The sequence below is a fragment of the Vigna unguiculata genome, chromosome 10 (genome assembly GCF_004118075.2).
Source record: "Vigna unguiculata cultivar IT97K-499-35 chromosome 10, ASM411807v1, whole genome shotgun sequence".
NCBI classification, from domain to species: Eukaryota; Viridiplantae; Streptophyta; class Magnoliopsida; order Fabales; family Fabaceae; genus Vigna; species Vigna unguiculata.
Window position 1 is genome coordinate 4224376 of NC_040288.1, and position 14224 is coordinate 4238599.

Sequence of the window (14224 nt, forward strand, 5' to 3'; positions counted from 1 at the left end):
TCATAGCACATATCCACAACAATGGGAGAAAGTCATGAGGGAGATTAAAGAAGTTAACATTGATGCTTTCAAATATCTCTTAGGAATACCCCCATGGTAAACATATTCAACTTTGATGATAAAGTATGATAAAATTGTGAAGCATTACTGATTTCTGTGTGCCACTTGAATAGGTATTCATCCTCAGACCTTTGTGTGACACAATCGTGAATAACATGAGTAAGGCATTCAACAGTATAATTGTACAGGCAAGGAGTAAGCCAATAGTGTCCATGATGGAGGAAATACATCCTTATATGATGCAAAGATGAGCTGAAAATAGATCAAAGGCAAAGTCCTTCAAAAACTCAATATGTCCAAAAATTAAGACAAGATTGGACAACAAAACAACAAAAATTCCATAAACTAGATTCCCAGGTACTTGTAAATTGTTGCCCATTCATTCAAATTTAGTGTATTACCTGATCTGTGATTTATACTTGTATTGAATTGTGATTTAATGTTACAATTGGTCAACAAATCAGATATTTGAGATTAGGCACAAATCATTTACTAGGGAGAAATTTGTGGTTAACATAGACAACAAACACTGCACCTGCAGGAAGTGGAGTCTAACAGGGATACCTTGCTGTCATGCACTAGCTGTAATTAAGTTTCTAAAATTAAGTGAAGAAGATTTTGTCCCTCATTGGTTTAGAATCTCAACCTACAAAGAGACCTACAATTCCATCATATACCCTTGAAACGGTCAGTAAATGTGGATACAAACAGAATTTCCAGATGTATTGTCCCCTCCTAAACGAATTCTACCTAGAAGACCCAAAAAGGAAAGAAGACTTAGAGCTTGGGAGATGAACAAGAATGGTATGCAGATTACAAACACATGGCTTGTCTACAAAATGTGTCATATGTAAAGAAGTAGGCCATAATCGAAAAACTTGTCCCCAACAACCTTAGTCAACACCACCACTTGAAATAACTCAACCAACAAATGTTGGATCAGAACAACCACTACCTCCTGAAACAACTCAGCCAACAAATGTGGGATCAAAACAACCACCACCAGAAACTCAAGCAAGTTAGACATCATAGCAACAACCATTAGCACAGAATCAGGTAACTCAGTCATCACATCAGCCACCAGAATCATCATAGTAGCCACCACCAACACAAACTCAGGCTGCTCACCCATCACAACATCCACCACCAGCAGAAACAAATCACCCACCACCACCAGAAACTCAAGCAAGTTAGACATCATAGCAACAGCCATTAGCACAGAATCAGGTAACTCAGTCATCACATCAGCCACCAGAATTATCATAGTAGCCACCACCAACACAAACTCAGGCTGCTCACCCATCAGCAGAAACAAATCACCCACCACCACCACTAATAAATTAGCCACAACAAACATCATACCTAGAAGGAACACAAACAGTTGTAGGAAGTCAACCATGCCACCTTCCAATTCCTCGTCCAACCTCAATCATACCCAATAGAAGGCAGAAACTCCAGCATAAGAGAGAACATATGTGGAAGTCATGAGGCTTAGGTATGATTTTTTTTATGTTGCACCACTTATTTTGGGGATATGATGTATTTTGCATCAATTAAATTTCTAAGTTAAGAATATTTTGTCTACTTTTATATTTCAACTTTTACATTTTAAGTACAAAAATCCATAAGAATACTGGATGTCTTTTTTGCTATTATCTTTATTGAATGTTTGTAATGGTTGTATTGGACACCAAACAAAGATTTCTTTAACGCAAACTTTTCATTAATTTACTAATTGATATAGCAATTCAGGTTTTGCAATTACATATTTGAAGTCAATAAAATCACAAATACAAACTAATATCCACAATACAAATTCAACACCACCTAATACAGATTAAATCACATAATTTTCATCAATCGTTCCAACACAATAATGTTAACTACAACCAATAAACACAATATCCCTAGTAAAATGTTAACAAACTTTCAGGATCCTTTAAGTTCTTTCTCCAAAATATATATCTTCCTCCTTTGCTTTATAATAGAACCATCCCTTTCATCATCACCATCTTCCGAGCACCATATAAAGTAATTACAAACAATGAAAACTTCACTTTCGCTCTATTATTGACAACATTGATAACAAAAAACAACCTTTATGTTAGTTGACACCACCTATTCATGAACGGACCACAAAAAAAGGGTGATGGATCTAACCATGTAATTAGGACAATCCTAAAATTGCATCCCACCATTTTTAGTAGTTCAAGCTTTTCTTAACACAGCAACCTCTCCACAATTGCAAGTGGGTGCTCCATCGTAAGAGAAAACCCCACCACCGTGATTAGATATCCTAGGATTTTGCATACCCCATGAGTTATAGGAGCAAGATGAAGAAGAGTGTCCCCTCGACATCACTCAAAATCAATAAAGCAAGGCAAATGAAGAAGAGCTCTAGCCCAATGAAGAACAACAATGAAATTAAGGCAAATGAACAATTCTCCCTCCATAAAAATACTGCATTGCCACCTCATTGTTAGGTTTATAAGGAGGGGTATCACTAGGGAGATACAAACACTAATGAGACTTGAGCCCAACCACATAAGGCATTAACACCACTCTCAACCCAAAACCTTAAGGCAATGGGTTTGTGGGTCTTTATCTTTATATAGTACTCTACTACTCCTTTTCTCATTTCTGGTCAATGTGGGAACTTAGACTCACACTTGGATTCCTAACAATCTCCCCCTCAAAGGTGAGTCCCTTCAACCACATTGGTACACTCCCCCTCCAGCGGAAGCATTCCCAACCATGAGTACTCCTTTTCTGCCCTTTTTTGTACCACCCATTGCCTTAAGGTTTTGGGTTGAGAGTGGTGTCAAAGCCTTATGTGGTTGGGCTCAAGTCTCATTGGTATTTGTATCTCCCCAATGATACCCCTCCTTATAAACCTAACACTTATCACACAAGATTGATGCCAAGGTATTCAAAACTTGCCACGTTTTTGTTCCAAACTAACATAGGGGCACTATTTTGACTCAGTTTAACCAAAACTAACGGGAGGGACCATTTTAAACTATTTTAACAAACTGGAGGACTAAATTGAGCCCCAAAAAAATCAGGGCACCAAAATGAACCAAGCATAAAAATTAGGGGACCAAAAGACCAATTAAGCCTATAAAAAAATACACAAACCAGATAAAAGGGTAAACTAATGAAATTAGATTTCTAATCTACACAAATTTTTAAGTTCAATGAATAAGATATTCACTATCAACAATATATAGCACATGCAATTAACCTACTTAATTCAATGATAAACAATCCACTAAATTCTTAGAATATTTATCTGAATTTATGCATTGACTCAAACCAAAAGAAGCTTTGCACCCGTCATAAAGTGGATTATCTTAACAATTTTATTTTATTATATTCAATTTTATATTGTACAATTTATTAACATTAAATGTTGTACTTTATAAAAGAAATAAAAAATACCGAATTTAATTTTCATTAATTTTCGGTGTATTAACATCTAATTTAAAGTGATAATTATAATTTAAAAAAATTTAAAATATATAATTTTAAAAAAGTTAATAAAGTTTGGGGGGGTCGTGGCCATTATGTAGACGACTATAATATATTGTCCCAATTTCAATAAATAAATCACACAGGGATGGAGAAAGGAGACTCGACTCTGATGAAGGACGATGTATTGTACTTGAAGGACAAGCATGGTCTACTAGCAGCTTGGGTAGAAATGAATAAAAACCGGATGTATAAACTAGAGCTGAACATTTTGCAGAAAACATGTTTGAAGTTGGACGTGAAGGATGAAGCCATGATGTTGCATTTCTGATATGGGCGCTTGAATTTTTGAGGCCTTGCCGAGCTGTCAAAGAAGCAACCACTACTCAAACTACGTTGCATAATGTTTTAGAAGAAGTTTAGTGAAGAGTGTGTGCTCAAAAAACATCTGAGGACTACGTTTCCAAACATGGATGAGTATAGGGTGGAAGAGTAGCTCGTCCTAATACATATCGACCAGTGTGGATCAATTTCTCCTAGTTCGTTTAGTGGTAAAAAATATTTCATTTCGTTCAGAGACAATTTCTCTCGAAAAGCTTGGGTGTATTTCTTAAAGTAGAAATCAAAAGCATTTGAAACGTTCAAGAAGTTCAAGTTGATGATGGAGAAAGAGTCCAATAAACAGATTAAAACAGTTCGTTCTGATAAGGGAGGAGAATTCACATTAGTAAAGTTCATGGAGTATTGTAAAGAGCAAGGTATAAGACATTTTCTCACAACTCCATTTTTACTGCAACAGAATGACATCGTTGAAAGGAAGAATTGGGTCATCCTTGATATGGTTCGAACAATGCTTAAAGGAAAAAACATGCCAAAAAAATTTTGGGCGGAGGCAATGCAGTGTGCTATATATGTCCAGAACAAGTGTTTGTATTCCAAACTAGATGGTGTGACACAAGCATGGCTTATGGTCGTTCAGTCCAGCTCAAAACAAAACTTGATGATAAAAGCAAAAGTTATGTTTTTATTGGCTATGATAAAGAGGCAAAAGCCTACAAACTGTATAACCTAGGTACATGCAAAGTTCTATAGAGTTTGGGAATATTCAGGTAGATGAGGAGAATGGATGGAAGTGGAAAGAGTTCTAGTGAGTTTTGGAATATTTAGGTAGATGAGGAGAATGAATGGAAGTGGAAAGACTCGAAGGTGAGGTCTTTCGGCAGCACAACCTCTGGGGGAGAGAGTTCAAAAATAACTAGGAGGAACCCGGAAACCACAAACGAGTATTCTAAGGAAGAGGCTGAACTTGTGCAACCCAAAACTTGGAGATAGTAGGACATCTATAATTCTACTGATGAGGTACATGTAGTGTGTTGGTTGGTAGGTGCAGAAGATGTTAAATTTGAAGAAGCCGATGAGATATGGAAGAAAGCAATGGATAAGGAGATGAACTCAATTGAAAAAAATAAAACATGGGAGTTGATAGATCTACCATAGGAGCCCGACCAATTGGTGTGAAGAAGGTATACAAAAAGGAAACCAATTCAAATTGAGACGTAGAGCATTAAGGCTACAGAAAATAGAAAGACATTCATTATGATGAGGTCTTTGCACCTAGAACAAGGATGCAAACGATCCGACTATTGTTTTCTTTAGCAACACAACATGGACGGAGGATACAGTGAATTGTGTTTTGCATGGTGTGTGTCTCATCCCATTCTATCTCATTATGTGCGTGAGTGAGTTTTGTTTACAAAGTGGTAGTTTAGTTTACATGTTGGACTCTTTTACAATGATAGAGAAGTAAAGGAGCACTTTAATTTGAAAGCTTGGACCTATATAACGAAGGATTTTGATGTTATCAAGATGACTAAAACGCTACTTGAATCTATTAATTAACAAGCAATTACCACTAATAATCTTGATGCTCTACAAGTTGAACTACACCAAACCTTACATGGAAGGAAGTTCTTGTTTGTATTAGATAATTTGTGGGAAACCTATAATGATCGGAAGAGACTAAAGGCCATTCTTAAATATGGGGTTGTGTGAAGTAAGGTAATCATCACTACTCGTAAGGAAAATGTTGCCTTGGTTAGGGGTGGGCAAAAAATCCAATTTTCTTGATCCAAACAACTTTTACTCTGATCCAATCCATTTAAAATTCATTTTATTAAAAATCTAATTCATTTAAAATCCATTTTATTAGATCAAGATTTCAATTTTATCTACATTTTATATATTCAATGGATTGGATATCCATTATCTAAATCCATATTTTGAAATATGGATAATCCAAAAAATCCAATTCAAATTTTAAATCTAAATTTTTAGTTGGGTAAGGTTTAGGTTGAGATTTACTAGTCGTATTCGACAGTCGGCCCTATGCAAATTTGGCCAAGTCAACTGTGACCCAAATTTGAACGAATTGGTCTAAGTCGACCCTCAACGAAATTTGGCCATATTTGGCAGAGTCTGTCGCGACCAAGCTGTACAATTTGCAAACCTTGCTGCTATCATGTTGTTCATATCTACTTGAATTGCCGTGACATAAACAAATTGATTAAGTTGCGCCATATGGATCTAAGTGAAACCAAGTTGAAGGAGATGCCCTCAAATTTAAGTAAGCTAAATTGTCTCCAAACTTTGACTTCCTATGTTGTCAGCAGACTGAAGGATGGATTATAGGTTGGAGCAATGAAAAATTTTCCACACCTACTAGGAAAACTTTCCATATTAAACCTACAACAAAACGTGGATGCCAATGATGTTTTTCAAGGTAATTTGAAAAAGAAGGAGCTAATTGAGGAGTTAGAATTGGAATGGACCTACAACATTGAAGATTCACGTATGGAGAGAGAAGTACTTGACCAGTTGGAATAAGTGACTGCGATCATTGTTGGTCATTTCCACCACTTGGACAATTATCTTCTTTGCAACTACTCTCCATTGCTAGGCTCAAATCATTAAACCATGTTGGAGATGATTTCTATGGCACAGGCTCTTCTTCTTTTCAATCATTTGCAAGTCTGAAGCATCTAAAATTTATGGAACTGTCATGCTGGGAGGAATGGTTTTTTGCAAGTGATATAGCTACCGGTTTTCCTTCTCTTGAAGAGTTGTGCATATTCCACTGTCCCAAACCAAGATGAAATTACCTAGTAACCTTTCATCACTTAAAAGACTGTGGGTAGTTGAATGTGATGTACTCGAGTTACAAAACTCAAATGAGGTGGATAACAAAGTGTGTTGTTATCTGAGCCATTGTTGTGTTGTGTGGTAATGGAGTTGGATTACATCCATCTTCCACTACATCCTCTAGAATTTGAGCTCTGAAATAAGTTTTCACTTTTGTAGCCCACAAGTCAAAGTTTTCACCTACAAATATCAAAGAAAATGGAAGAAAGTTGTTGCTTCATGCCATCATTTCTTTTGGGTATTTCCTTTCTGGATTGTATATGAATTTCTAACTAGTTTTTACTCCCTCTCACATGTCCTTAAAGATCAACTAAACTTGTGATACAATGTTACAAGATCAAACACAATGAAAGAAAATGTGAAAAACGGAGAATAGAGCTTTTGGTTTTAGGTGCACAAGTAATTAAAAAGGAGAAAAACTCATTTCATTACTAAGTGTAGTAGGTAATATATTACAAAAGCATTTAAATCAGCAAAAAAGAAAAAGGGAAATATACGATCAATTTAGGTGTAATTAAGATTTTCACTAATTTCAACTTAACAAAGCATAACAAGTAGAAAATATAAAATATGATCTTAAAATACATAGAAAAATCTTAGTTACTAACATGAAGGGAGAAAAAGTAATCATCTCATGAGATTGTAAAAGGTGAATAACTCTAAATGAAAGCATGCACTTGATCTCCTATAGATATTTTGACAGAGATTATTCCATGTCTCTTAATCAAATGCAAAGATGAATACTAATGAACAAAAGAAAGCTGAGTAGGAACCTCTGAAATGCTCTTGTTCAGAGTATTGAAGACTTCATGGTAGCTTAAGTTTAACGCAACTACACTTCCTTGATAAAAGTTTACGGCTATATATTTCAAAGGAAATCCTTGCCAATAATCCATCTCAGCTTCGTAGAAAGATGCTCAAAAGATTCACCGACTTACACAACGAAGTTTCAACAGTTTCAATCCTTTCATTTCCTTAAAAGCGTTTGATTCAAAACAATCACTATCAGTTGCATGCAATTTTAGTGTCATGTCAATCACTCAATGGCTTCTGTCCCCTGCGATGAAAAAAGCAGAAAAAGATAAACCACTTTTGTTTGTTCACAATGAAACTGAAAAAAATACATCTTTAAATTATACATAAAACAAATATAATCAATGCAAAACGTGAAGTGAGATTGTAGAATTTGTTTCATGTATAAAGCGATGGGCTACGGTGCTATTATATTGAAAAGAAAACAAGGACTACCTAGCATATAGCAAAGCAAATAACAAAATATCGAACAACAGCTGTCTTTATTTCATAATGAATGTCTGTGTTTAAGAGTATTTCTTAAAGAAATATTGTTTGCTAAAAAGGAAAAGAATTACAGATACTTTACCAAAGCATGCACGACTTTCCCACAGGTCCAATAATGGAACGCTCTCATTCACATCGTCAAGTACAGTGAGCATTCTTCTCCCAGAAAGTCCAAATATAAACGATCTTAACAATTTTTTCCACTAATTCAGCATCACTCCTTCAAGTTGAATAGGAATAATGGAAGAAGTCATGTATTACCAAAATTAAAGGACAAGTTCAAAATATGTTTGATTGAGTGAGTGAGTGAGTGATTTACCTGTAATTGCTCTCGTCCCATCCATAGAAATTCGCGGCTTTAGTGAGTGCGTGGCTCCACATGGACATGCCATGCTCCAGTTGTTGTGCTGAGAATGTTTGTTGTGCAGTTACTTTGAAGGCTTTTCCAAAATCACCCTTCTGAAGACGTACATCAGATGGCCGAATTTCGTAATACACGGGCAGGACATGTCGCGAATAAATTTCGTGCAATTCAATAATTTGTTGAAGCTGATGAAGACACCAAGAAGATTGAGAATAGGTTTTGGTGAAAACAACAATTGCTACCCGACAAAGATCGAGAACAGGTTCTTGGCTTTGCATTGGCTCGATTGCATTGTCATGGTGAAGGAAAGTGGTGAATCCAGCAGCAGAGAGGACAGAATCGAGATGAGAAATAAATTTCTTACAGATTTCTTCTCCAGTGAAGTGGATAGCCACATCATACATGGGTGGGAGTTTGGATGTTGAAGAGGCCAGTTGAATCGAAGGAATTGATGACGTCATCAAGTGTTAGAAGAGAAAGCAATAATGCAACACAGTGAGATATGGTCTCTGTTGGCACAAAACCATTCAAAATAGCGGAAGCTTTAATATTTATTTTATAGATGTGGAAGTTTGGATGAGTATACATCGAACATCAATGGAAGTTTTGATGATGAAGTGAACATGAAGTGCCTGTAGAGAAAACAATAACGAAACAAAGTCAAAATTATGATCTGTACAAAAGGAAGCAAGAGAAACCAATAATGAAACAAAGTCAAACATATGATCTGTCCAGACACACAAGCATTAAAAGTACAGCAAATATTAATACTTTTTTCGTTAGTTGTGGAAGCCCACTAAGATATCAAGACATTTAAGAAATTAGATCCAGATCCACTTTAACCATAAAAAAATGTATTCGACGAATAACTAGGGTCGTTAGGGTATTTATGAATATTTGATCGACCAACTGTTGAAAAGTAATGTTAAGTGGGCAACCACACTTGGAAGCAGAGGCCGAGAGGCGGAGAGAGTCACTTTTTTCAATCACTTTTTTTTATCAGCAAAAATTATATATATTTATAATAAAGCACTTGGAGTTTAAAGTCCCATTATTCAGTCTATTTATGTGTAATATTTTATAACATCAATAAATATAACCAAATTGTGACTTGATGATTACAATTTTAAATTTCTGCCATGTTACACTACATATGTTGTGTTCTAATATAGATAAATACTAGCCATCTTCTCCAAGGACTTTTTTAAAGATTTTAAAATAAGTGTGAAATAAATTTAAAAAGATAGTTGAATAAAATTATTTAAGTGTGTACAAAAGTTCCTATCAAAATGGAAAATGTCCTACCTTTAAGTATGGTTTGAACTATTGTACTTAACTATGAAAATATGAATCATAGTTGTTGACATAAATGTACAGATAATACAAAAAAGGCTTTTAACGTATGATATTTTAGGTCTTTGACGTCTGTCCAAACATCGACGTCGTATTAGGTGACGTCAAAATTGACGTCGGAAAGCAGAGCAGACGTTAATTAACGTCGGGGTCAGGAGAGTCAAACGTTAATTAACGTCGGGGCCAGGAGAGTCAAACGTTTATTAATGTCGGGGACAGGAGAGTCAAGCGTTAATTAATGTTGGGGCCAGGAGAGTCAAACGTTAATTAACGTCGGGGTCAAGAGAGTCAGACGTTAATTAACGTTGGGGTCAAGAGTTAGACGTCAAATAACGTCTGTGAAGGTTCTACCAGACGTCGAACAGTGCTGTTTTTTTTTTAAAGTTTTGTTGTTTTTACAACATTCCCACACCTAAAAATCAGAAAAATTCCATAATAGTTTCTAAAAGCTTTTCTTAAAAGTATTAGCTTCCATATTCCAGAACTACTAGTTAATTAATAACTATAAAAAGCCATTGAATCAAATGCCTTGTAGTTTAAAAAAAATGAGTACAACAATATTGCATAGCTATGATATTTTATACTACATAAATTTGTTAGGTATTTGTTATCCTCATGCCATCACCTTAATCTTATGTCGAGAGAAGAAAATAACTCTAGCAGATTACAAGAGATGATGTCTCATGACAAAATCAGACCAAAGAGAAACAAAAGACATATGAAAAAGAACATTACCTCAGTTACTTGCTGGTTTTGAGGTCCTTGATTTAACCTTACCTCACTCACCCCTCTTAATGGAGAATTAAAGATCAAGGAGTGACCACCTAAATATTACTCCAAGGCAACTTAGAGGTCAGTTTAAAGAAATGTAAACACTTCAACATCATTTGTAAAAAAGAAAAATACTAAGAACTCTCATGTAATGAAAACATAAACATTATAGTTCATGGAATGAGTCATCCTTCATTATTTACTCCACCTTAAATTTATTATGACTCATTTTCGTATGGAGTTCACAACATTGATCACCACATCATGCTCATTTACCCTCCAAATTAGATATGTAGGTTATCAATTCAATTTCAATTTCAATTTCAAACGGCATGCATAATTAAAAGTCTAAAAGGAGGCAATTCACATGAAAGTGTCTGGTACACTCTTTATAATCATACACATATGAAAAGAATTACTTGCAGTATGCATCATGCCATTGTAATCACAATTAACACTCAATTTAGTAATAACCCTAAATTTAGAAATGGAAAACTAACCCCTTCTAGCAAAATGAAAGACGAACTTGGAGAGGGTGGCTTTAAGGTCTCTGCACGCTGTTAGCCAAATGGGGATGAAGAGCAAGTGGGACGAATCTCAAAACTCTACAAATGAGGATGAAAATGCAAAATATTCGGTTCAAAATGCCTAAATCAATTCATAATCAAATCCCAAAAACTTTGATGGTGAAAAACGTTCGAAACTCACCTAGAGGAGGTCGGAATGGTGGTCGCCGGTGGAAAACACTTCTGGAAACAGTGCAACAATGTAGGGTTTCTGCGTTTCGCGTAGAGATAAGTAAAACTTAACGTCGGTGGTGAAGGAGTCCGATGTTAAGTGACGTCGGGGGAAACAACAGTCCGACGACCTTTTTTAAATGACGTCGGGGTTTTTTGGGTAGACGTTAAATTACGTCTGATCTGGAACGGGCAAAACGTTAAATTACGTCTGATCTGGAACGGACAAACGTTAAAAAAGTCCAATAATTAACAAAAATGCCACCGGTCATTTTTAACGTTGGACTGTTTTTGGGCAGACGTTATAGGGGTGACGGTATAACGCTTTTTTGTGTTAGTTAATAATACCAACATACCCAAGTAAAAAAGAGTTCACTCCAAATTTCTCATAATGCAAAATAGATATCCAACAATGATTACCTAACAAATCCCCATCAAATTTCTTCTACAGGAAATCAATAGGCTGAAAAAGAAAAACAGTTGATTAAAAAAGTTGCAGAACTCTTGTAATATAATTAGAACTAAATGGGTTTTTAGAAACAAAATGGATGAAGATTGTAATATAGTAAGAAACAAAGCTAAACTGATTGTTAAAGGGTATAATCAAGAAGAATGCATTGATTTTGATGAAACATATGCACCTGTAGCTAGGCTAGAAGCTCTGAGATTACCCTTAGCATATGCTTGCATGTGTAACTTTAAATTGCATTAAATGGATGTGAAAAGTGCATTCTTGAATGGTTTCTAAAATGAAGAAGTGTATGTATCACAACCTCATGGCTTTGAGGATCATCTTTATCCTAACCATGTTTTCAAATTGAAAAAGGCCTTGTATGGTTTGAAACAAGCACCACGACAGTGGTATGAAAGGCTAAGTAACTTCCTTTTATCAAAAGGTTATGCTAGAGGTGCAATGGATAAAACACTCTTCATTAGAAAGCATGAAAGTGATGTTATACTTGTTCAAGTGTATGTTGATGATATCATCTTTGGTTTAAATAATAACATCTTGTGTGAAGAATTTGTTGTAGCTATGCAAGGAGAATTTGAGATGTCCATGATGGGTGAGCTTACCTACTTTCTAGGGCTGCAAGTCAAGCAACTCAAGCATGGAACATTTTTAAGTCAATCAAAATACTGTTTTGACTTCTTGAAAAAGTTCAAAATAGAGGATTGCAAGGAAGTTTCCACTCCAATTGCTACAAGTTGTCACTGCAATGGTTGGCCAACCAGTGGATTCAACTAAATATAGAGAGTTGATTGGGTATTTGCTCTATCTTACAACAAGTAGGCCAGATCCAGTTTGGTGTATGCTTAGGTTCCAAGAAAATCCAAAGGAGTCCACCTAAAAGTTGCAAAAAGGATTCTAAAGTACCTAAAAGGAGAAACCAATGTTGGTTTATGGTATCCATGTGATTCTAACACAACTCTGCCAAGGTCGATCATATAGCAAAGTTTTGTCGAATTGAAAAAAAAAAGGAGAAAAATCTTCTTATAGAGGAAGACGACGAGGAGACAGGGATTTTAATGATAACAAAAAACTTGAATCAATCATTAGGAAAATGTGTCTTTAAATCTGTGGAATGCATTTTCAATAAGTTAAAAGGTTAGCTGTAGTAGTATTAAACTGTGACTTATTCAATCACTTGATTTATTTTTTAATCGATTGATTTCACTTAAGTCAAGTGAAATCAATCGATTGATTTGGAAATCAACTTATTGAATTTCGTAACAGTTTGACTATAAGTGTTGTGATTTTCGAAAGAGAGGTAACTTGATCATTTTTTTAGAGCAAAACTATTTTAGAAACCATGGAAATCTCTCTCTTTCGCGATCATTCAGATTGCAGCTGTTGAAGATTGATCGTGGATCAATTCTTGGAGCTTTTGGCTTATGTTTGAAGCTTGGAGAAGGTGATTGTCACTAGTGCAGAATCACGTTTTAAACTCGCCTTATAGGCTTCGTTTACTGCGGAACCAAAGACTATAAGGACGCGGTGGCATTTTTGAAAATTTTCGAACCTTTTTGCCTCGGGTCCCTATCCAACCGAAGCCTATAAGAGATTTTATGCTTCGGTTATCACTCAATCGAGGCCTATAACTCGTCAGTGTTCCCCCAAATTTCGAAATTACCACTGACAGCGGAGGCTTTGGCCTCGGGTAGAATAGGACCGAGGCCTATACGACTTTATGCCTCGGTCATTAATGGAACCGAGGCCATAGATCTTATTTAGGGTTCCAAATTCGCGAACCCTGCACCTGTTCATCTTCTCTATGCCAACCCAAATTTTTCTCCTCTCCGTGAGCGTGGTGCAGATCTGTTTCGTTGCTGCAGATCTATTTCTGGTTCACGCGTGGAGGCTCGCGGTGAAGCTGCAACAATGGTGGTTCGCTGCCTTTGTTCGCCAATGGAGGTGCTGCTGCTGTGAAGCTGCCGCACGAGATAAACTGGTGCAGATTTACTCCAAGCGCGGTGATGAATGGATCTATTGTGGTGGTTATGTCGCAGAGGCCTGGTGTGGTTGTTGTTGTGTTGTTCGTTTTGGTTGCAGATCTGGAGCTTTCGTAGTGGCGGTGATGGTGGTATATACAAGGTTAGATGCGTGAATGGTGGCTGGTGCATGAATCTGCCATGGTTGGATGCGTGAATGGACAAGTTCTTCGAGGATGTGGAGGGCGTGAAAGAGGACATGAGAAGCGTGGAGATGCTGTACAGAAAGCTGCAAGAGGTGAACGAGGAGAGCAAAATGGCGAAGGCGATGAAGGAGATTCGGGCGCGCATGGATAAGGACGTGGAGCTGGTGCTGAAGCGCGTGAAGGTGGTAAAGGGGAAGCTGGAGGCGCTGGAGCGGTCGAACGCGGCGAACCGAAGCTTGCCGGGGTGCGGGCCGGGGTCGTCGACGGACCGGACGAGGACGTCGGTGGTGAGCGGGTTGGGGAAGAAGCTGAAGGACATAATGGCTGATGCGTGA

At 36.6% G+C, this 14224-nt stretch overlaps 2 protein-coding genes across 3 annotated transcripts; one reads left to right on the plus strand and one right to left on the minus strand.

Moving 5' to 3' along the window:
- Positions 1-5870: 5870 nt before the first annotated feature.
- On the minus strand, positions 5871-9107 carry LOC114166322 (disease resistance protein ADR2-like). 2 transcript variants are annotated; one of them, XR_003599898.1, is made up of 4 exons: positions 8348-9103; positions 8111-8248; positions 7503-7786; positions 5871-6909 (listed from the first exon to the last, which is right to left on the minus strand). XR_003599898.1 is itself a non-coding variant. In XM_028051034.1 (3 exons), exons 1-2 carry the CDS (start codon positions 8851-8853, stop codon positions 8167-8169), a joined length of 588 nt encoding a protein of 195 aa, XP_027906835.1. In that variant the 5' UTR covers positions 8854-9107; the 3' UTR covers positions 6924-7786; positions 8111-8166. The 2 variants fall into 2 exon arrangements, 1 of the variants encoding a protein (XP_027906835.1); XM_028051034.1 differs by lacking the exon at positions 5871-6909 and having other exon boundaries at positions 6924-7786; positions 8348-9107.
- A 4793-nt stretch (positions 9108-13900) lies between these two features.
- LOC114166996 (syntaxin-125-like) lies at positions 13901-14224 on the plus strand. Its single transcript, XM_028051884.1, has one exon. It carries the CDS (start codon positions 13901-13903, stop codon positions 14222-14224), a length of 324 nt encoding a protein of 107 aa, XP_027907685.1.